The sequence below is a fragment of the Sinohyriopsis cumingii genome, chromosome 19 (genome assembly GCF_028554795.1).
Source record: "Sinohyriopsis cumingii isolate HCF-2022 chromosome 19, ASM2855479v2, whole genome shotgun sequence".
Lineage (NCBI taxonomy): Eukaryota > Metazoa > Mollusca > Bivalvia > Unionida > Unionidae > Sinohyriopsis > Sinohyriopsis cumingii.
The window spans coordinates 30,231,323-30,255,642 of NC_142979.1; the positions used below are offsets into that span (position 1 = coordinate 30,231,323).

Consider the following 24,320-nt stretch of genomic DNA (forward strand, 5'->3'; position numbering starts at 1 on the left):
TCTACTTCAGTGGCAACGATGGTATTTAATCCAACTCTAGCCCTGTTAAATTATCTGAACAACGCCGTTTGAGGCTTGAGAGAATCTGTGACCAATTATACAAATGAAGGAAATGTAATAGCTATGTAACTAGCTGTATTTTTTTATGTTTATCTCAATTCACTCAATGTAATCAGGCCTAAGTCATTACCCACACAGCCTTAAGCCATTGTATACTTGTCACTAGATCGAAACGCCTAATCTTGATATCGTCAAATGTCGTCCAACTGGTCAGACATTGGCTGCTATAAAGGATTTCCGTATAATGAACACTGAAACATTTAATTCGCTTTGAAATCATGTTTATTAAAGGCGAATGTATAAATGGTATGCAGCCAACTTCCATCTTTCAACCCTCTGAATTGATTTACAAGAGGCACTGCAACTTCTGCAGCAGTGGCTGCCCCTGTCCTAAATGTGTGTGATTTGTAGTTTATTGCGTGTGTGCTTTTGGATTTTTAACGTAGCTTTAACAATATTCAAGTCATATCGCTACAATATCTGCAGTGTGGCAGTTTATAGTGTTGTCTAGTATTGGGGCGTCATGCCGCAGACATGTAGCATGATGTCCCACAAAGTCACATTGTCCTGACACCAGGTCGACCTGTCCTAACACTAAACTCTTAATGCTGAGCGCCTAGCCGTTAGTACCATTTTTTTTAAATCTTTGGTATGACCTGGCAGGGGTTCGGACCTGCGACCTTCCGCATCCGAAGCGGACTCTTTAACCACTAGGCCACCGGAGATCTCGAATTTGTTTATTGATTCAATCTCCAGATAAGCTTGAGTTTTATGGATTATACTTAATCACTTTCTGAATAATTGCAAAAGAAACTTCTAGCTTTCAGTTAAAGAAAAAGGGCGAAAGAAAGAGAAACCCTCAATTATCTTAGGACTACGATAAACCCGTTTATAAATAAAAGAAACAATGAATTCGAGTGATGTGTTATATCTAGACTTTATTCATTGTTGTTGATGTTATTAGTATTAATGTCATATTTACAGCAATATATTTCGATTTTAAATATGTAGCAAACAATACATTTCCACAATTACTATTACTGATACTGTCGTAATAAAACTAGACACTCTTTTTCAAACGATCAAATCCATTTAGGTATATATAATTGCGGATTACATTAAAGATTTATTTACCTAAGAAATTGAAGAGCTTTACAACGCGCAGAAATGACGCACCTCCAATACTAAAGATTTTGCAATAGAAGTGCTCCATTGAACATGGATGATTATGTACTTTGCAAAAACACATCGTAACATACTTTTATCAAGAATTTCACTTAATTCAAATTACAATCAACTAAGTCATCACAACTAAAGAAAGGAAAGTGTTCAATTGCTTTGAACTATTTTTAGACTATTTGCATAAATACATGTCTCCCTAGATGGTCAGCGTAGTGATAATATCCAAAATTGTTTAGTGGCGTAGATGGTCAGCGTAGTGATAATATCCTAAATTGTTTAGTAAATCGCCGGATAGCAGAGGCACTAATTTAGCACAGATGTTGCAAAGGCACAAAGTAGTAGCTATTAGATGACAATGTGCATGACGCTATTCGTCCCATTTGTAATTGTGTTTAAACTGTTTAAAGAAATAGACCAGCGAAACCATGTTTTGTATATTAAAATGTAAGCCCTCACCGAATTAACTTTTGAATCAACATTTCTACCCTGACCATTTTCTAGATTTTATTTTAGATTACTTCTCTCTTAACTTCCCTGTACTAGCTCAAAAGGTTTAGATTTCAAGAGGTTACCGACAGGGACTTGGGTGAAACGTTTAATGAGCAATCAAATACAGCACTGCAGGTCAAACTTCTTTTGGTTGACCACAAAATTACGGGTAGTGCCCCTCTAAATATGATATGACAAATGAAAAGTTCAGAAGATTATTTAAGTAGAAATACACGTATGACTTCACAAACTAACGCTATGAAGCTTCTGTCTTGTATGTATACTGTCCTTTCTGTCATTAATTTACGACAACTAAATAAAACTGGTCATCAATGAAGATGAAAGAACCGAAATAAAGCCTGTGCTTGTTGTTGTCGGGTTTAACGCCATTTTTCAGCACAATATGGGCTATATATATGGCGGCCGGTATAAATGATGGCGAAAGAACTGCATTATGTCCTTATGCTGTTAAACTACCGATTGGCAATGTGCTGTAATTACTCAACAGTGCCCGTTGATGATACACTATTAGACAAAACATTGAAGAAAACCCTCACGTTTCTATGAAAAATTGCGTGTGAGTTTTACTAGAACGCCTGATACTGTTGGATTACAACTGGAATATGGTAAAGATTTTAGAACTATCTAAAAATAGTCAGAAAGCAGCAAATATAAATAAAAATATCATTTTATACAAAAACAAGATGTGGATAAATGCGGAAGAATAATTAAGGGACATTATTCTAATTGGTTTACTGAGTCAGTTTTATTTCATAATACCCAACGTTTTACGTCATGTAACGTAACGTATCTCTGTAGTTATTTCACAATCCATTTTCAAACATACATTTCTGAGATGATATTAACTTCAATGTATGATTTTTACCTATTAAAGTTAATGAATCAAAGTATTTAATATGTGTTACACGATTAAGAAAATGTGCTGAGCTAAAAGTTGTATTAGCATTGAAAAGTATTAAATCTTTTATTACACGCTATCAGTTGTCACATAAAGATCAGCGAGTTCAGAATCATCGATCTTGTTAAAACTTGTCACAGCTTGCTTCTTCGGGGCAAATATCTCCAAACGTTAGATCTGAACAACAATTTGGTGTCCGAAATATCTGTTTAGGAGATCAGATGGTAATCGAGAGAAGTGGTTCCGATTTAATCACTGGACTGATTTTCAAGTCGCAGCACTTGTAGTGCTACGCTATCAGGCACAGACTCATGTAATTATCGGCATATCTTGTCAGCTTAAATACTCCAGTATATGGCAAATATATGAGGATTGTGTTTGACGAAGGGCCAAAGACTGACGAAATGAATCTAATTTGTTTCATTTCGATATTTCTGTACATTACAGTAGGTAAAGTAAAATGTCAGTGTGCCAATGGTGTGACATCTTGCAATTGGTACAATTGGGAAGAGTGGAGTCGTTGTAAAAGCGAAGATGGTGGAGGTACAAGGAAAAGGTTCCGCATTTTGTGCTGTGATAAATCTGTCGGACCTAGCATAGAGGCTTGCTTCCGTAATTGTGGTATGAATATCGCCGATTCCAAACAAATAGAATGGTATTGGCCTGGGACAGGTGCTCTTCATTCATCAGACGACTGTAATTGCACAACTCCTTTTGAAAGGAATGATACTAACCCGTATACCCACTGCGACTGTAAGTTCTGATTTTTTAGCACAATACCTCGATCATAAAATTAGGTTTATCAGAATTGATTTTTTGTAACTTAATGCTCTAATTGTATTGCGAAACACTTTTATTTTATGCTATATTCTCTCAAAATATAAGTTGGAAGAAATGACTAGAAACGGAATTATGTTACACCTATCAGATTGTTTTGGTTTCTTTTGTGTAGCAGAACGTAACAAATGAGTTAGGATATAGTATTGCATGAACGTTTGTAACTTAGGACCAGATCATGGAATTGTTTCAATTTTCTAATACTAGTTGTGCATATCATGTTTTTCCTGTTATATTGAAATATCAGATATATTAATTATTCACAACAAAAAATGACAGTATTAGTAAAGTTTCAAGAACCATGTACATGCTCAGAAACGAGAAAACATATTTAGAATTATTGATGTGATGGCTTTACAGGTGATTGAAATTCAAGCACAGTAGTACTAATGTACAGATTCTGATTTCCGTTTACATAAATTGTAATGAAAAAAGATGTATTTCATGTGAAAGGCTATGCGAATACTGTATATTTGTGTCTTTGAAAGAATTGGGGTTTTTTTTGTTGTAAATTCAGTATTTGAAATATTATATCTGTAACTTGTTCTGTATATTTTTATACTATATGTTTAGTGACCCCAAATCACGCACCTGATATCCTTACGTGTCGAATGGGGGTAACCAGTTCCAGTGGTGAAGCTAAAAACTCAACCCCTGGAAGCACGAGTAGCTGTATTAACGAAGGAGATACGTACATCAGATTCCAACCGAAAAACATTTCTTTTGTCATTGAGTCTTCATTTGCAGTAAATATAAGTATGACCCCGAAATATGTGCACGAGCATCAATTTGGCGTGGTGGAAAACTCTGTCACTATGACAAAGGTGACTCTCCAAGGTTTGCACATTGCATAATTTCTATTTTCTGCCATCGTCAAAGCGTCAATGTGTTGTGCTTCACATGTATAACATAGTTCTAGTAATAAATATTATCTTAATTTAATTTAAATTAAAAATATTTGGTTTGTTTCGCGTGGGAACATATGTGTACTTGTTGGGGGGGGGGGATATTATCTACATAAATACATATTTTATATAACTTTTTATGTCTACTTTATTTCCACACAAATTAACAATGTTTAATTCCATCATCAAACATTAGAAATGCGCGCGCGCGCGCGCACACACACACACACACACACAAATATGCCGTTAGGTAGATAGCATACTTCAAAGCGTGTGAAAAAGGTTAGGGCGCTGAATATTCTATCGTAGCAGAACATAACAGAGTAATTATAGTCTGAACCAAGGGGTAAAATAGCCTGACATTATAGAAGAAAAAAGCCTGACACCATAGAGTAAAATAGCCTGACATTATAGAAGAAAAGAACCCGACACCATAGAGTAAAATAGCCTCCAACGTATTACGGGAACATTAATCAGTTGATTTAATTTGTTTATGTATCGATCTTTCTGACTTAAAATTGTTTGAACACCTTTTAACTATTTGCCCATTGAAAGCTTTACTCGAATTAAAATATTATTAAAATAATTATTAAAAAACGTAATCAAAAATCTCCTGAAAATTAATGAATTTTTTCTCCATTTTATTTAGGAAGCCGAACTGTAAATGTTACAAAGATAATTAATCCAACACACTTCTGTACTACTGAATTCTCTGACCAAAAACCTGCCGCGAATCTCGCAAGCTGCACTGAAACGCTTTCCACACCGACCCTCAGAGATGGCGAGAGGTATTGCTATCACAAACGAACGTATCTCTATCTGAAACAAACTATTAATAGCATCACTAAAACAATTATAGTCTTTTTGAGAGATAGACCTGTGTAAAGTTTTCTACTTTGATGATAAATGCATTCTCATATTAAGACAAGCGTATTAAATTCATAATGTTTAGATACCTAGATAGGAGAAGGCTATATTTTGTTGTTATGCTTTAGAAAGGGTAACTGCTTTAAGAACTTCCAATATTGATATTGATGACAGGCGAAGTTTACAATATTCCTCGTGTTGTTTTAATACAATATTACGTGGCTTTTCGATAGTGAGAATTTTATTTTATTCCAGACTGTGTCTCACGTTTACTGCATCTGGAGGCGGATATTTCAAAACGTTAAATCTGCAGAACAATTTGGTGCCGGATAAACGTCTTTTCAGGAGAACAAAGAGTACTCAAGAGAAGTGTTTCCGTTTTGACGATGCGAAGCCTGTTCACTGTAGTGTTAGTTCCACGTGTTCAAACGAAGCCCAGCCTCTCTATGTATCACAAAGAATTACAGAAGAGAAAACTATAAATATTTCTTTTGACGGATGGGAAGATCCAACGCCACTAGGAGGCAATAAAGACGCTGCATCAGGGCTTGAAAAATTCATCGTACATCTTCATTACGCCAAGGAACTCGAGTCCAGTATAACTACGGGTGACCATATCGAAGAAAAAGAGATTCAAAAGAACATTACCATGTCTTATTTTATATTTCCGAAAGAACCTGAAATTTACATTATAAAATTAGAGGTGCATGATGTCGCTGGTAATGTACAGGAGACAAGAAGGGTCGTTCTCTATGATAAATCTTCTACAGTGAAAATTGACCATACACATCCACTTGTCGTTAAGTCTGCCTCCAGTAAAACAAACCATACCTGGCAAACCAATCATGGTCCTTTATGTCTAGATTGGGCTAAAAGGTACTATAATTCTTTTCATCGTGATACAAATCGTCTGAATAGGATTGCGGTTGACCCTAGTGTCTCCAGTGAGTATGACCAGATATCAGGTCCACTACCAATTAATGGAACACTCAATGTTGATGGTATAATTATGTTCAAATATCAGTGGGAAGTAGATGATAACCAATCTAAATCTGACCTGCAGCAACTTGATAACGTCACAGACCAGTCCTTTTGTAAACATATTTCTCTCTCTGACGGACAGACAATCAACTTTTTTATAACGCCTATAGATATCAACAATAGGAGCCTGACAGAAAATATCACTGTCCATATTGATACAAGTGGTCCAGAGGTATATAATATATGGTTACTCAAGGGAAATCATAGACAGTTGTATGTTCATGACTCCTCTGATTTATCCAAAATGAATCTGTCGTTTGAAGCCATGGATAAGAACAGTGGGTTATATTCTATCGAATGGAGGCTAGGTACACAAACTGGTCGTAACGACGTCGGATCGGGTTCAATTGCGGTTCATCGTCTTGGAAACAGGGTAAGTTTATTTTAAAAGTAACATGAAAGTAGCGTTTCTTTTAGCTGTAATGTGAATTATTAACTTTCTTTCGCTATACTTAGTTAAATTCGTTCTTGTGCTTTATTGTCAGTTATTTGACCTAACAAAGTATTCCGACTTACAATGTAAGCGGATCTGTTTATAATCTGCATACCATATATTGCTCATGAGCTGACTTATTAGGAGCTGCAAGATGAAAACAAGAATGCAAAATCTAGGTGAAGTGTTTTATTAAAGTAGAGATTAAATCATCTATACATTAAATCATATTTTGCATGACTGGATTATCATATCCCATAATTTTTGAAGGCATACAGGATATTTGCACTCTGCTAGAAGTTCATAGTTTGAAGTAAACCTTTCCGTGCTAATACAATGACGCAATGACATGTGCCATTGACTATCCATACCTTGAATTTAAATTGTATACATAAACATTTTCATTCAGACAGCCTGTAACCCGGAAGAAACGTGCTACTGCCCGATGATTGGTGTGTGTGAAAATTTCAGTTATATGTTTACACCACATTCCTTGGTCGAAAGAAATACACATCATGGACAACACAACAGGGACTACTTTGTCAGTATTATCGTCACCAACAATGCCCATCTGATAACGGTAGAAGAGTTAGATATTTTAATCGACGATTCCCCGCCTGCTACAGGCGTCATTCAAGAAGGTTCAAGTTTTGAATCCGATTTAGACTACGCCAGTGAGGGAAATATCACTTTAAATTGGGACGGTTTCCTGGACCATGAAAGTGGTATAAAGCTATATAGTGTTGGAATTGCAACCAGATGCTTAACACTGGAAGAATTACAATATAATGCTACGGTGAAAGATGCGAAGATAATCCAGATAAAGCATGTTATAGGGAACGATGCAGAATTTTCTATCAAAACTCAAGGGCGCTACTTCTCCTCCATCATAGCGTACAACAATGCGATGAGACCCTCTGTAGCTGTATGTAGTGATGGCTTTACGATTGACTCGTCTCCACCGCTAATATCAAACATGGTTGTAAAAAGCGCCAAGTGTGACGAATTGATTGCCTGTGAGAAAGATATGGTGTACCTAATAAGAGAAGACTTGATCAAGATACCGCTAAGAAAGACCGCTGAATGCGAGAAGAAATGCAAATCTATCAGAGCATTTCCTTTCCTTAGTTCGTTGTCCTTAGGTTACAGCAATTCAAACGACACTGACGTTGCTGATGATCTTTGCCAACGACTGCCGGGTTTCAGTGAAGAATGGTTCATATATATTCCGTCAAGCAAAATTCAAATGGAATGTAGTCCTACCGATAATGAAAGTCAAATTCTATCTGTGGAAGTTGGGTTTTCCTCTGATTCGTCTCAGGTTGATGCCCCCGACATCGAAGATTACACTATTCTACATGTCCACTCAAAGTATACAAACAATCATGCAGGATTCAACAGGGACAAACCTTTCTATTTGATTCTCAAAGTAGAGAATAAGGCAAAATTAAAGACTATCGTTGTTTTTGGTCCAATGATAATTGACGAAACTGCGCCTTACAATGCCGGAAGCTTGGGTTTGTTTCAGGATTTGAAATATATATACTGTTGGTGGAAAAATGACACGTTTTTGGATCCAGAACAGAAACAACCAGTTGATTTTGTTCTTTACAGAATAGGTAAGATAGGTTGGGTTTGTTATTAGAAAATTAGTGTAAATAATTATTCTCGCAAACCTGTTTTGTAACAGCTGCTATGAACATAAATGTTTGCATATCAAGCAAGTACATATTTAAAAATGTGCGTGTTCGTGAAATGAAGATAGTAACGCGTTAAAAGCGATTACTCATTTGGAAAAAAGAATCCTTGACTAAATATAAAATATTTACCAGTGTGATTTCTGACGCAAATCATTACGTCACGTTTTGCTGCGCGTTAATGCTGAAGTATATTCATTTCAGAAGGTACTCGAACCATTATGATCAAAATGCACTAGAAATGCATATAAAAAGTCACCCGACCGGCCGCAGACTGGTACGGAATCTTAATGCTTCATGTGTATTATCTTTGGCAAGTGTATATATATATATATATATATATATATATATATATATATATATATATATATATATATATATATATATATATATATATATATATATATATTAAAACGATCTGGAACAATATTTGCATCAGTTGGGTCATATCAGATGTATAGTATGTGACTATATATAGGCTTGGTTTACTTTGTGAAGTTTCTCTTTCAAAGTTAGCCAATCCGCGTATTGATATTTCACCAATGATAGGTTTCCATAGTTCTTGGAATCGGATTCTTCGCATGAGAAACTGACTATAGTATCCCATCTTCGCATTATCAGACATCTATTTTAAATTTTAAAACTGTTCCTGCTGAAAAACTAATTAATTAGCTTGCTTCTCTTGATCTTTTTGGCTTTTTTAACGTTTCTTCCTTTCCAAACCAAAAGAATGAATGCATATGGTGAAGCCTCTAAGAGTTTGGAAATCTAATACTTCTCTGTCTTTGTGATTCTAGGTGTAAACAACCAATATCAAACACCAATATTGCAAATCCCGGTCGGAGTAAAATGCCCAGTGCCAGATGCCAGTGGTTGTATTCGATATCCTATTCAACATTTGCAGGAACACAACGCAGAGAAAAACCTTGATTTCTACTTTGAATTGTACGTGTATAACAAGGCTGGCCACTCCACTACTTTAAGATCGGACACTTTTAATATCCCTTCTATGTATCCTCCTGGACAGGGTATCATTCTGGATATTGATCCCATGAGGAATGACAACTCGACTGACGTTGATTTTGTGATAGATGGTTCTGCAATCTGTGCAGTATGGACGGGTTTCCGTCATCACTTAAACGTTACATTCGAAGTTGGACTCGGTCGTCTACCTGGTATAGCTGAAACACCTGGGTTCAAAACGGTACTCTCAGAAACCATATGTTTCCTGGTAAAAGATTTAACGAAACTACAAAAGTATTACATAACAGTCCGGGCAAATTGTACAGGGGGCAGTACTGTTTCATCCTCTGATGGTTTTGTTGTGGTAAATGAAACAGATATAAGAAACGCTCTTCGTGTGGGAATAGGTGAAACTTGTGACGATGTTACTTCTTCAAAAATTGCATGTCATAACTCATTTAAAAATTGTACATCTCTGATGTGTTCAATACAGTGTGACAAAGATTTGATAGAAAAGCACATCTATACTGTACAGTCAAGTAACGCGAGCATTCAGCTTAATATAACTTCTCCAGATATAATCCTGCTTACTAACACAAGAGGGGATCGTCCGATATCATTTCGAAGCTTCACCAGAAATCCATTGCTTTTGATACATGGATATGTTTATAATTCATCAGCTACAGAGATTTCATTGTTACCTTGTGCTATGGATCAAAACTATCAGATGCCATCTGACATGTTATATGCTCACTGGTCTATTGAGGAACGATTCAGCGACATTGTAACCTTCTATGATGTTTCCTTGTACAGAGATGGGTGCCTTCTAACGCCAGTAAGGAATACCACTTGTATGGAAATAGTGGCATCGACACAAATACCAGGAAATAAACGTGCTTACATGTTTCGTAATGTTCATCTTTTGGATGAGGAGATCTACACTGTCGGCATTAAACCGTGCCTAGGATTCATCTGCACAAAAGAAGTTCTCTCTGATGGTACAATGGTGAAATTTAAATCACCTATTACTGGATCCCTTCAAGCAATGTTATCAACAGCTAATTTATCGTGCTCTATTGTTCATATAGAATGGCAAAATTTTCTATGTTTGGAAAAGAAAAGACTGAATAACAACATCAGTTATCAGTGGAGTATTGCCTTGAAAGACGGTCCATCAGGATTTGTCTTACCCTGGAGAACCAGTAACATTATAAGACTAGATGACGATGTCTTAAACGTACGTATGAAACTACAAACTCTTATAACGATTGCTGCATAAAAATATTATTGAAAATTAATTTCCGTTTGCACACAGATATATCACAGTTGTAGATTTGTACAATTACTATCTTTTTTTATTAAACAATAAGATAGGTTCGTCCAAAGTAAATATTATTGTAAAAACAAAATGAAGATATCGTGATATACATTCTTCCATTAATTTATCTAGTCTAATCATCTCAGCAACTACGCTTCACTTTCACTCTGTTTTATAGTATCTATCATGTTTGTTTCTTTCTTCTTTATCGTTTATGTGTGTGTGTGTGTGTGTGTGTGTGTGTTTGGAGAGAGAGAGAGAGAGAGAGATAAGGAAAGCAATGTTTACCAATTCTGACATTCAAATCTGCTGAGAAAAGAAAATCACTTTGACATCTAGCTCTAAGAATGAGATATGCATGTGCATGTGTAAATTAAATAGAATGACAACCTTAGTTTATTTCCCTCCAAAACATAGGTACACGAGTGTATTGACATGCCACTGTATCCACAAAGACGTCTGTTTGCCTGTGTGAGAGGCATGTGCGAATCAGGAACTGAGACTGTTATTTGCTCCAGAACAGAACCGCATTCGACACTAATCGACGATGAATATATTGTCTTAGATATTGACAGCGATAACCCTGCATTTAGGGACATCCAGACATTAATTCACTCGAAATATATTGGAAGCAAACTTGCAGATATCTTTGATTTAGAAATTGACTTTTGCAGAGAAAAAACGCACATTGCGGGTCTTATTGTGTCAGCCGGGGAACGTGAAGTCACGTGGTCACTCATGACAGAAAAGCGCTCTCCTATAGGTGAATGTGAAGATGACGACTCATGTGTCCTGTCTAAAAACACGTCATCAGGGTTTGTCATGTTCTCAGAAGTACGTTTAATTCAAGGAACCACTTACTTTATATGTGCAGTTTCTGATGGAACTGTTGTACATCGGGAATTATTTCTTGAAACGTTGAAGAAATTTAACATCTGTAGTAATGGTTTCTTTGTCGATGAAAGTCCGCCAAGTGACGGAAAAGTACGTATAGAAAATCAGGAAAATGGCTATCTGCGAGGAAATAAAGACATTGCCATTTCATGGTCCATGTTCACCGATAGCGCATTCAACAATTTGTATACCACCTCCATCCATCACTACAGTTATGCTATAGGTAAGTACAGCATCCATTACTATAGTTATTCTATAGGTAATTACTCTATCCATCGCTACGGTTATGCGATGGGTAAGTAATCCATCCACCTGTACAGTTATGCTATAGGCAAATACTCCATGCATCACTACAGGTATATTAAAGATAAGTAGCATATCCATCGCTACATGTATGCTATAGGTAATTACTCTACCTATCGCTACAGCTATAATATAGGCCAGTAATACATCCACCACTACAGTTATGTTATACGTAAGTACTCCATACATCGCTACAGGTATGATATAGGTAAGTACTCTGTTCATCGCTACAGGTATACTATAGGTCAGTAATACTTCCACTACTGCAGTTATGTTAAACATAAAGTACTCCATGGATCACTACAGGTATGTTATAGGTAAGTACTCTATCCATCGCTACAGGTATGCTATAGGTCAGTTGTCCATCCATCACGACAGGTATACTACCTGGTAGGTGCTTCTCTTTTAGTTTCTTAAAATTAAATCAGCCACAAAGTAATATCATCATTCCTAACTCTAAAATGTAACTATTGTCCGAATAATTTAATTAGCATGCGTACCTACAAATGAATGCTCCGGATGTTCTTTTTCAAGTAAGGTGTTCATTTTTATTTCTTCAGGAATCACCCCTGGAGGCCAAGAGATCGTTCCCTACACCAACGTTGGATATTCTACTTCAGTTATATATGCATCTCTAAACCTCACAAATGGTGCTACCTGTTATGCATCTGTAAAAGGTATATGTAAGAATAACATGCAGCAAGTCTAATGCTTATTTGTACTATCTAACACACAGACACACACGCACGCGCAAACACACACTTCTGTGGAAATTTGCTGTGGCGCCTAATTCCAAAACTTACACGAGAAATTAATGAGCTCCACAAAGCCAAGGAAAATCGCGCCACTCTAGGCTGTGATTTGTTCGAAATATTCCATTTCCCTAGGCTACTTGAATCTGATAACATGCATTGTGAGATACAGGGGTACACCTGCAGTACTTTCTTTGAAATTGTATTAGGATAATGTGTTGATTTATTTATTTAATATGTCCCTTATCTTGCATTTCTGGCTTTTTGTGCTTCTTTATTTTCAAAATATAAATTTTACTATTGTAAGTTTGCATCATTTGTAGCCATGCGGATCTTTGAACAATAAGATTCTATTATTAAAGTATCCATGAGAATGCTGTAAGTAATCAAATGAGATCGGAACTTTAGCAAGAAAGCAACCCATATACGTGACATTTTCCGTTTCCTTCTATATCAATTATTTTGTCAGTTGGTCTTGTCAATACGAGTAATTACCCGCACATTAATTTAAATCTGATTATTATTTCAGCAACCGATTTTGCAGGGCTCTCAACAATTTCTGTTTCTCCTGGAGTCAGTGTAGACATTACGTCTCCGACATCAGGTAGAGTTACTATTGGTAACGCAAAATATAGCAATATGATGGCATATTATGATACTATAAGGGTTCACTGGGAAGGCTTCAGTGACCCACAAAGCGGAATATCAACTGTCTACGTAGGAATAGGATCTCTTCCGGAAAGAGATGATATATTTCCTTTCAAACCTTCATCATCGCAGTATGAAGAGTTCTCTGGAGATAGAAAACTAATGGATGGCCATCGATATTTTGCTACTGTGAAGGTAATCGCATTCTTAACATTTTTTTAAGTTTGTCAATATTTTAAACAATTCTGACCAGTTGTGTTAACACTTTTCAAACCTTCAAATTATTAAGACTACAATTTAGAAATATATTTTGCATTTGTAATATTTGTACCTCCAATTACAAACCTTAACATGTATGGTAAAACTCATTTTCAATAATATTAAATAAACATTTAATCTTGCATAATTGATATGGCTTTACATACGGATATTTTATCCGTATTTCTGTATCACACATCCCACACACCCAGAGTGGAATTAGTTATGTCTTTTTTGTTTGTTCTTTTGCTGATTTTTGTTGTCTGTGGTTTTCTTTTTGCCTTTGCGTGTTCATATTCTGCTTGCATCGAATCGAAGTGTGTGTGTGTGTGTGTGTATATATATATATATATATATATATATATATATATATATATATATATATATATATATATATCTTTGTTTTTGTGCCAGCCTCGATGTCACCCAACATCATAGCAAACAAGCCCTTTTTGCCTTCTCCGAACGAAGAATGTATTTAGTTCGGTTTATATCTCAGACTTTGATAAGTTTTGAACATAACTTAATCCTGTCAAAACACTGATATAAACCATATGTCTTCTTTGTTTCGAGGGAAACGTTTTAAATGATCCGATTTTATTGATCCAGCAGTGATAACTAAACAGAAATCACAGTCATTGTCTGGCAAAGTGGATTTGACGGATATTACATAGACATTTATTTAGCTAAAACGCAATGGAAAACAAATTGTCTTGTATTTACTCTCTTGAATTTATTCAAGCAGGATTAGTCTTTGAGTGTGCATGATATTTGCTTGTTTCAATTTTGGCCAATTTGTACTTTAGTATTCGCAACCTTCATTCGGTAAAAGATTCTTATCGCTGTATGTTGAATTTTACGACACAGGTCTTCAACAGAGCTGGATTAATGGTGCAATCATCTTCAGACGCATTCCTGGTTGACACATCACCTCCAGAGGGTGGAGTAGTCAGTGATGGAAATCACAGCCAAGCTGTAATTACTTTTTATTCTTCTTTTTTGGCTTGGGTGTGGGTGGTTTACAACAATTTCTACCTTCATAGCTGCTCTGAAGATTTATATTGTCAATTTAATGTCGTACAGCACTCAAAGTTTCATTGGCTGGAATCGTTTGCAAATGAGAAGTAGTTTTTTTTAACGAAGAAACAAGTACATGAAGCAAGGCAAGTGGACAGGTCAATTTCACTAAGTTGGGTCAGAATACAATGAAAAATGAAAGATGGCATATCCTTCTGTTAAAAATAGTTACAGTTACATTTATTTTCAAAACTGTCCTATTAGTGCTTCAAGGTAAATGTTTCATTGTGGGTTATTTATTTTTTATCAGGCTGTATATGATAATTTTATTTTCTCCTACGACTCTATGGTCTTAAACTAAAGGAATATAAGGAAGGATAACCAAAAGTTATAAAATAATTTAATTCTCTAAGTTATGAAATAAATATTTAAGAGGAACATATGTTATTGTGAATTAAATCCAAACTAATCCTAAACGTATATCAAATGTCCGAAAGAATATAGTGTTCCGAATGAGTTCCAGGTCTCAGATGTGCTGATGTGCCAATATCATTGAATATAGTGAAGTGCCAAGAGTCTTGACGAAGCACGGTGTCATTGTCCAAAACTCCTTTGAATGAATTCACAATAATCCCTTAATATTGTTTTAGGTCAGAATGTCATACGAGCACTTTAAAATTCCAATTAATGCATGACTCATCTCAAATTAAATCTAAACACAACGTTAAATACATTTGCTGCCTGATAATAATATGAACAATTACTCCAAACAGGTTCATTATTTAGAACAGTAACTCAGACAAATTATGTATAGCTCATTAGAATATATTTATGGATCAGAAGTTAAACACGCAGCGTAGATATTCATAACACATTTTAGGGATATCCTTCAACAAAACGAAAATTGTGTCTCTATTATATACGTATCGAATTATCGATTACACACACAGAGCTCAAGGAGGTCTAAGTATATTTCAAAACGCTGCTTACCTTTAGATTTGTTTTGATAGAGGTTTGGGCCTATTTTATTTAATTTTTACACAGAAAATTAGAAAATAAATAAACCACCACTTTAATTCGTCAACGCAAAGGATATTAGTGTTTGCTTGTAATAAGAACGTATTAACTGATTGTATTACCTAGAAAAGATTCATTTCGATGGATACTGAACCAAAGGTGCATCAAATAGAATCATGTACATTTCCCCAAAAAGCTATAAAGGTCACAAACAGGTAGCGCGCACCCATAGGTAAACACTCAACCTAAGTTTTCTTAAGGCTGCGTCTGCTATGTGTGCTTATTTTGTTATGTGTACTTCCAAATTAACAAGCAAGCTCCAATATTTACGTTGTCTCAAGTCAAGACTAATGCGTGTTACTTTTTCGGCCAGAATAGCGTTACTCTTTCACGTCCCAAATAACAAAACTTGGCGATGCTATACTTTGCAATTTTATAATTAACATAAAGCTGATAACTGTATCGAACCAAGTTACGGCTAACATGTCATCCATAGAACTTCATATGCCAAATTCATGTTAAACAATGTAAATAGTCTCTTATGTATAGCTGTACAATTTTGTCCTTACGCAGGTTGATGTAGATTTTGATAGAGAATTGGATCAAATTTCAAGTCATTGGTATGGTTTCCACGACCCACATTCAGGTATTGCTTGTTACAAGATCGGTCTTGGCACACGGAAAGGAATTTATGATGTGGAACCGCTAGTAGATGTTCGTCTTCGAACAGGTAATCGCCTAAGAATTACGCTGCTTATCTTACCTTCCTAATTCAGGGTGCCATTTCAATGTGTGTCTAGGTGTATTTGGTTTTTGCACTTCACTTGAGTTTACCTCGATATCCGTACGTGTCATAATATTTCAAACAGGATATTTTCAACAGAAATCAGAATTATACATCTTTATCAGTTGTTGACGACTCTCATTCATTTAGTTGTAGACAGTAAGCTTCCTTTCTCAAGATTCTCATAGTTGTGGAAATACCGGTTTCTTGAACATCACCAAAACAGACATTCTAAAATCTTTTGCACTGCTTGTCTACTAATTTTAATAAGTTTAGAAATTTTAATAATCATTAAATTAGTGGCTGCAATTGCGTGCAATTTTATCACCGTTGTAATTGCAACTATTTATTTAAATATAAAAATTCAATTTGACCACTATCATGACAGATGCAAGGGTCAACAGATTTTCAGATCTAATTACAGCGTTTACCCATTTTTGCAAATGGTTGCAGCATGATGTCCCACCCAGTCGCAGTATCATGACACCAGGCTGACCAATCCTAACACTAACCTCTTAATGCTGAGCGCCTACCATGGCAGCTGTTAGTACCATTTTTGTAAGTTTTTGGTATGACTCGACCCGGGATCGAACCCACGACCTCCCGCATCCGAGGCGGACGCTCTAACCACTAGGCCACCGGAGCGGTCTGTTACATAAATCGTAGAGTATATTGATTGTATCTCTAAATGCTTATCGCAAATAAGTCGCAAGTGGATGCAATTATTGTGTTCTTTATCACTCGTTTTATTTTATTTTTTGTAGATAACACATGGAAAGGTGTCTTCACGCCAGGCGTAAAATACTTTACCACAGTAATTGCGTGTAATGGTGCTGGGTTATGCACCAAGCGATATTCAGACGGAATTATATTAGATAACTCTCCTCCCGTACCAGGCGTTGTTCACGTAGGACTTAGCAACGGACATGAAGGATATCAAAGTCACAGGTAAGCAAGATCTCTACGGAAGTTCCACAGTAAAGAGTCCTTTAAAATTCTAATAATTTACCAGCCAACTTGTGTTGGTCTTTTCTTCCGCAAAAAATGTAATTTTTCCATCACTACAGTTTGTAATCAAATACTTAACAAGATTCAACATAGACACCTACGCTATGTTCCTTAAATTAATTTAGAGTTAAATATTGTTTTTTCCTGAGTTTATCGTGTATAAACTGAGAGTTGCCGACTCACACAGCAAATAACGCCCCAATTGCAATTCTTTATAATTTTATTAAACTTTTTAGTTTGCTTTTTAAAGATATTTCATATCTTTTTAGACCATTATTTAAGCGTATGTATTCTTGTTGACGGCTTCTGCTATATAGCGTTTATTAGAACAGGGTATTTCCTAGAATTTACATAATATTTACGTAACATCAAACAAACAATTCCACCAATGGTAGACAACATAAGGTTTTAAACATTCAACAGCATGGTCACAGTGTTTTATCTAAACTGGCACGTGTTCTGAGTATACGCTCAATATTCAAAGGAAAAAATGTATTCGTTTGTTAGACGTACAAATGACTCATGGATTTTGTATGCCTTCAATGATGAGTTCAATGTGGCTTGGCCAAATCATTATTGTCTAAACTCGTGAGTAACCAAATTTCGTTTCTTTAAATCCATTTTCATGTACATTAACAGGTTATGCTACATACAGGGGCTTCTTACAAGGGAAATTAAGACCATCGGTAAATGATTATATTAATAAGGGTCCAAGAGTCAAACGAAATAGGAATCAACATTAATGAGCGCGATTTCTCTCCGAACCGCCACCCACACCCCCGTCGTAATTATCATGGTTAGCATCTTGCACTGTAGGACTATGAGTCAAATTGTTATAATGTTATGAACCCACCTCCTCCCGATTCATATATCCAATTATCTATAATTTTAATTTGAAATCAGCGGCAGTGAAAGACGAAGATCTAGCGTACATACAACATTATTTTTTTCCAGATTTAGATCAAATCTAGTCAAAGAAAGAATTACTTATTTTCTTAAAAATTACATGTTATTTGAATCTGTCAAAATCATTTCATTCTGTTTTCAAAATACAATATAAACCCACCAACATTTTTATTTCATTTTATAGGCAAGCAATGTTTATGCCCTCAATTTCAGTGTTTACATTAGATACTTTGCACATCACGATTTACAGGAGTTGGTATAACGTAGTTCTCCATACTGTTAGTACAGAAATAAACGCAGACTTATTCTGATCACATAGTTATGCCGTGACCAATTAAAATCTTCGCTAAAATCAATAACTAATGCGATTGCAATTATTAAATTATAAACATGTAAAAATTTGATAAATGGACCCTCGGTAAATTTTTAACATTAAAACTCGCAGCTTTTTAAAAAGCAGCAGCCACACTGAAGTCAATAGTATTAATAACGTGTTTTTGCAATACTGAACCGGATGCTACGTAAATTAATAATCAAATCATAATCGTACATATCGTCCTGCGGAAGTTGTAGTAATCCTCAAGCTCAAAGTATCAGTGGAGGTGTAGTTGCTGCTTTTGTTGTGGTTGTGGTTGTTATTGTTATTGCTGTATGTTAGATAATTCACCCTACTTCTCAGCCATATATTTATTCTAATATAAACGATGTATTTCTTTCCTTAGCAACACATTATCAGCCCAATGGATAGGCTTCAATGATCCCCAGTCAGATATCCACCACTTTGAATATTGCATCACAAATAACAGGATACGCTGTGACGTTGTTAATTGGACTAATTGTCTCATGTCGAATACAATATTCAGGTCCGGTCTCAATATGCCAGTCGATAAACCGTTGTTGGTGAGAGTTCGTGCATTCAACCATGTTGGATTATCAGCTGAGGCAACATCCAATCCAGTTCAAGTGGATCTCACTGCTCCAATATTAATGTTAAAACCTCGATTTGTTTTAGATAAGATGCAAGTATCCAACCGTCCCGGAACTCAATGGGAAGACTCCCTTTTGAGACTTCAATGGAAATTTCAAGATAATGAAAGCAAAATTAGAAAACACATTATAAAACTTATCACGCATCATAATGGACACGTGGTACAGGAGACAGTTGAATTGGCCAACGAGGACAAGGTTACAATTCATTTACTAGACAAGTCGCGCCTCAGAAGTGGAGATAGGTATACAGCTAATGTGACCGCCTGCAATGGGGCTGGACTCTGTGCCAGCTCCTCTACTGAACCTCTCTTAATCGACTCTACCCCTCCTCATCTTGGCGGTTTTAGACTGCCTATGACCTGGAATAATATCGGTTCGGGGGCAAATATAACCGTATCCTGGTATGGTTTCAAGGACGTGGAATCATCCCTGGATAAATATTTTATACAAATTGGTCGAACGTATAGTGATGATGAGCTGTCTCGTGGTATTGTTATCATAGAGGCAGATGGATCAGATGTCCAAAACACTACCATATTTATCAACGAGACGATCAATACAGGCGATGACATTGTTTTGACCTTATGGGCAACCAACAATGCTGGTCTTCGAAGTCCTATGGGTAAGGCAACTGTGACAGCCATAAGTACCAATATAGACCATTCAAAGGGTATATTGAAAATACAAAGACATTCCTGTATATCACACTATTGTAATAATGATTGCACGTGTGCAGTGATAGGAGGGAACTGCGACTCAAACAACAATGGGACGTCATGTGTAGACTTAACTTCAGGAAATATTTCTAATACGCTTCCAGTAGTACAAATATATGGAGGTTTGGGAACAGAGCATCACAATTTTTCTGCATCTTCATCGTGCATCTCTGGGCATTGGGTTGTAGACAATAACGGGAAACATGCAATCCTGCGATATGAATGGAGTACTGGTATTAAAGGTGGAAAACCTGGCGACGATGTTTTCCACGTACCAGAGGAAAATCCATGGACTGATGTTGGGAAAGAAATGCATGTAATACACTGCCTCAAGTATCCCAAACAATTTGCACATGGTAAAGATTACGTAATATACACAAAGGCTTGGTATTCAAGTACGTCATTCAAGATTTACCAGTCTCCTTCCATCAAAATTGACATGACGCCTCCATCAGTTCGCCAAGGTAAATTTATAATGGACTCATTGGACAACTGCAAAACAGATGCAGAGTATATGACAAGTCTGACATTACTTTCCATTTGCTGGATGGGAGTATTTCAAGAATCAGATAGCGGCATACTAAAATATGAGTTAATGGGCGGAACAACCCCTTATAGTAAGTGGATCACGCGCAGATACTCACCTTCTCATGTACATCCATACAATGCTCTTAAAAAAAAAAAAAAAAAAAAAACATAATCTGCCAGCTTCGATGCACATAACAAAAAGAAAATTATCTTCTTATTTTATCCATTTCGGAAATATAAAATCAATATTATTTATTTTATTAACATCGCAAAAAAAGTAAGTATTGATCATTTTGTGCATTTTTGAGACTTGAGAAGATCACCATTCTAACACGTTGATGTGTTTCTGTTTACATTGTTTAACTTCCTTGCCCGATTAGATATTATCGTATCTTCAATGTCAATTAATTTATAAACCACACTATAATGATCATAAAATGATGTTACACTTTATATTTCCTCTTGCTACTTTTTATATTGCTTGGACTATTCCCAATTATATTTTACAGGTGATGATTTCTACCCAATAACAGATGTCAACCTTCTGACAAGACTTGATTTCCACAATCTCACTTTTGTGCCCGGAGTCCGATACTTCTTCACTGTTAGAGTAACAAATGTTGTTGGCCTAATGACGTCATTGTCTTCGGACGGAATCCTATATGATGATGAGCCACCGTTTGTTGGGCAAGTTTTTAATTCGGACAAATTTAGAAACATTAATTTCCAGTCATCTATCTCAGAGCTTGGGTTCTCCTGGCATGGTTTCGGTGACCAACATTCATTCATAAGAAATTATTTCATCACCATTGATGACATTTCTACCAATAAAAGCATACTACCGCATACCAATATTGGAATACAAAATAAAATCTTATTTAGAAATCTTCGCTTAACTCATGGGCATTATTATGTTGGCCGTGTCCACTCTGTAGATGCTTCTGGACGTATCTCAGACACTGTCAAGTCACGGGAAATAAGAATTGATTCCTCAGAGCCAGTGGGATTTGTGTGTGAAAATTTTGTAGCTTTGAACTGGGATTCGTATGGAGAGGGTTACATAAATCTCACACGAGACAACTTTTATAAGATAACAGCATTTAGTACGACACAAATGTCTGACCAAGTGACGATATCCATCGGTCGTCATAAAATGCACATGCACTTCACAAAAAATCATAACGGAACATCCGAAACTGAGTTAAACTTTTTATCACCATACGATGGTAATATAACTTTTAACATCATGATGAACAACCGTAACAACTTCGATCTGAAAATACAATGGTTTAATTGTACAAACATGATCTTTTCTCCAAATATGTCATCTATCGATGTAAACCAAGTTGGTCCTGCAACGCTCTCTGTATGTTTAAAGACTGTGGACCCAGAGAGTGGAATTAAGTCTGTTCTAGTAGGTACCGGAACCACTAAATACGGATTCCAAATACAACCACTCTCACCGATGTCAAGTGAAAACCACCTGGTGTTACCGCTTACTGTTCCGCACGGCTCACCCGTTTTCGTTACTGCAGTGACATGGAATTATGCTGGTTTAATGTCCACGTTTACGAGCGATGTTATAACTGTTGATCATACCCCTCCAGTCATCCAAAATGTCACCGCCGTGGTGGAGGTGGAGAATTTGTCAAATATTGCCAATCTTGTTGTGACTTGGAGAGCTGACGATTTGCAGTCAGGAATCAAAATGTGCTACTGTGGCTTAGGTGAGAAAAATATATTGATTTCTTACTTCCCTGATATCCTAAATATTTGTATCACAATCTCCAAATGTTTTAAATATCAATAATTACGTTAAAACAAGTCTTTGTTAACAACATTTTGTTCTCTTTCTGCGTGGTACTTACATCCAAACATTTCTGGAAGGCAGATAAATTATATAACTATATATACCTTTGCAACATTCTCAGAGAATTCAACTCTGTGTGTTTATTCTACAATCTTTAACACGTTTTGTAATGTTAAAGAGTTTTTCTATAGTCTTGAAGTAAATTTAAGTATGTTCCGACTGTCTTTCAATCGAATGTATGTGTGTGTGTGTGTGTGTGTGTGTGTGTGTGTGTGTGTGTGTGTGTGTGATTTCATTATAATAACCTAGGCAGTATCTTACAGGAGAAGACCAAGGCTCCACTTCATTTCGTCCACTAAGGATGGCACAATCTAATGAAAGATGCGAGTTCCTAAACATGTCAATCGCCCATGGCAAAACAATCTTCCCGCATGTCTTCTGTGTCAACAGGGTGGAATTGTCCTCTTCGAAATGCGGAAAAGGTGTTGTAGTGTCCTACCTTTCTCCGTCGAGTGACGATGCCAAAGCCTGGTTTATACCGCAGAATAACATGCAATTGTCCACTTTAGCTACAAATATGGCATTCTTCCAATCCAATTTTACAACATTAGTGACACATTGGAGTGGCTTTCATGACCTTAGCGGGGTTACTTCCTACCAATGTCAACTTTTCAAAGACGGTGAGATAGAACGCGACAATCTGTACACTGAGCGTACATCATTGATGCTAAGAGGTCTAAAGTTGAGGGATGGTTCCGAGTACCAGCTCCAAGTAGTCGCTGTCAACACTGGCAAAAAATCCAGTCAGCCTATTATAAGTAACATCACAGTGAATAGCAAGGGCCCGATGCTGACAGGTGTGTATGTAGGCTAAAAAATAATTTCAAGCATATCATGTACTAGATTATCAAAATGGAAATTTGGCATCAGCATTCATTTCATCTTATTTCCTTCTTTAGGATCACAATTATGCTTCAGTTAGTTGAAAAATTAGCGAATTTGCGTTTGAGATCTCCATGCCTCTATTGGTTTCCGTTTTACATAACATAGTTTATATTTATATATATATATATATATATATATATATATATATATATATATATATATATATATATATATATATTAGAATCAGTTGTGTTATTCGGAAAGTCACAACGTAAAACAATATTTAGATATGCAGTATGCAGTTCCTCGCCCTCTATGTAGCTTGTACAGTGAAACGTAATCTTTTTCGAGTTAGAATTTTTTTAAATATAGATAATGCCGTGTCATTAACCTATTTTTTGTAACTGTAAGCAGGCAGGTAGTGTGTGTAATTTCCATTCAAATAAATTATCCAAATCGCACAAGGAAATGCGAAGTCACATTGCGATGATTAGTATTGTTCACACCGTACCAGGTGATCTTTTGTGCAAACAAACATGGCGATCTTTTTATTTTCAGGAAACTCGACAAATGTAACAACCGATGAAAATGAAGTAGAAATTTCGTGGACAAATGTATTCGATTCCAGTGTAGATCAAGAGATTTTCTTTGGTGTAAGACTAGGATCTAGAGAAGGTCACGAAGACATATTACAGCGGAAGGACACAAGATCATATTCTCTCCGTGTTAGCAGAAACAAGCTCAACAACAATGTTTGGTTGTACATACGTGCCTCCTATGACACCGGAGAGTCAACAATCTACCGCGAAATGTTGATTATTTAAATAATATTTTGATAACTTTGAGAAAATGAATTAAATCTTTTCATTTTCTTTTTCGTATAGCTCAGCATTTAGTATGTTGCTTAGAACTTTCATGTTTTATAATTACACAAGCGTTTATGTTTTGTAACTAGTGCTTAATGTGTACACAAACAATTTAGGTTGTTAGCACCTATTTAGTAGTTTTCCTGCAGATTTATTTTTATATTCAATATTCATTATGAAGTATTTGTTGAATGAGTGTTTTCGCCAGAATAAAATCAAACTGATAA

At 36.0% G+C, this 24,320-nt stretch overlaps 1 protein-coding gene across 1 annotated transcript; it reads left to right on the forward strand.

Moving 5' to 3' along the window:
• Positions 1-2,864: 2,864 nt before the first annotated feature.
• LOC149775366 (uncharacterized) lies at positions 2,865-24,320 on the forward strand. Its single transcript, XM_089942990.1, has 16 exons — positions 2,865-3,403; positions 4,061-4,324; positions 5,042-5,180; positions 5,515-6,673; positions 7,143-8,352; positions 9,228-10,630; positions 11,129-11,828; positions 12,469-12,585; positions 13,190-13,503; positions 14,434-14,541; positions 16,174-16,330; positions 17,149-17,332; positions 19,021-20,621; positions 21,042-22,259; positions 22,666-23,199; positions 23,786-24,320. Exons 1-16 carry the CDS (start codon positions 3,016-3,018, stop codon positions 24,049-24,051), a joined length of 9,762 nt encoding a protein of 3,253 aa, XP_089799116.1. The 5' UTR covers positions 2,865-3,015; the 3' UTR covers positions 24,052-24,320.

Coding starts and splice junctions, on each gene's coding strand:
- LOC149775366 (XM_089942990.1), top strand. CDS start 3,016: ATGAGGATTGTGTTTGACGAAGGGCCAAAGACTGACGAAATGAATCTA. Junction 5,181..5,514: donor ACCCTCAGAGATGGCGAGAG/GTATTGCTATCA, acceptor ATTTTATTCCAG/ACTGTGTCTCACGTTTACTG. Junction 12,586..13,189: donor CTGTTATGCATCTGTAAAAG/GTATATGTAAGA, acceptor TTATTATTTCAG/CAACCGATTTTGCAGGGCTC.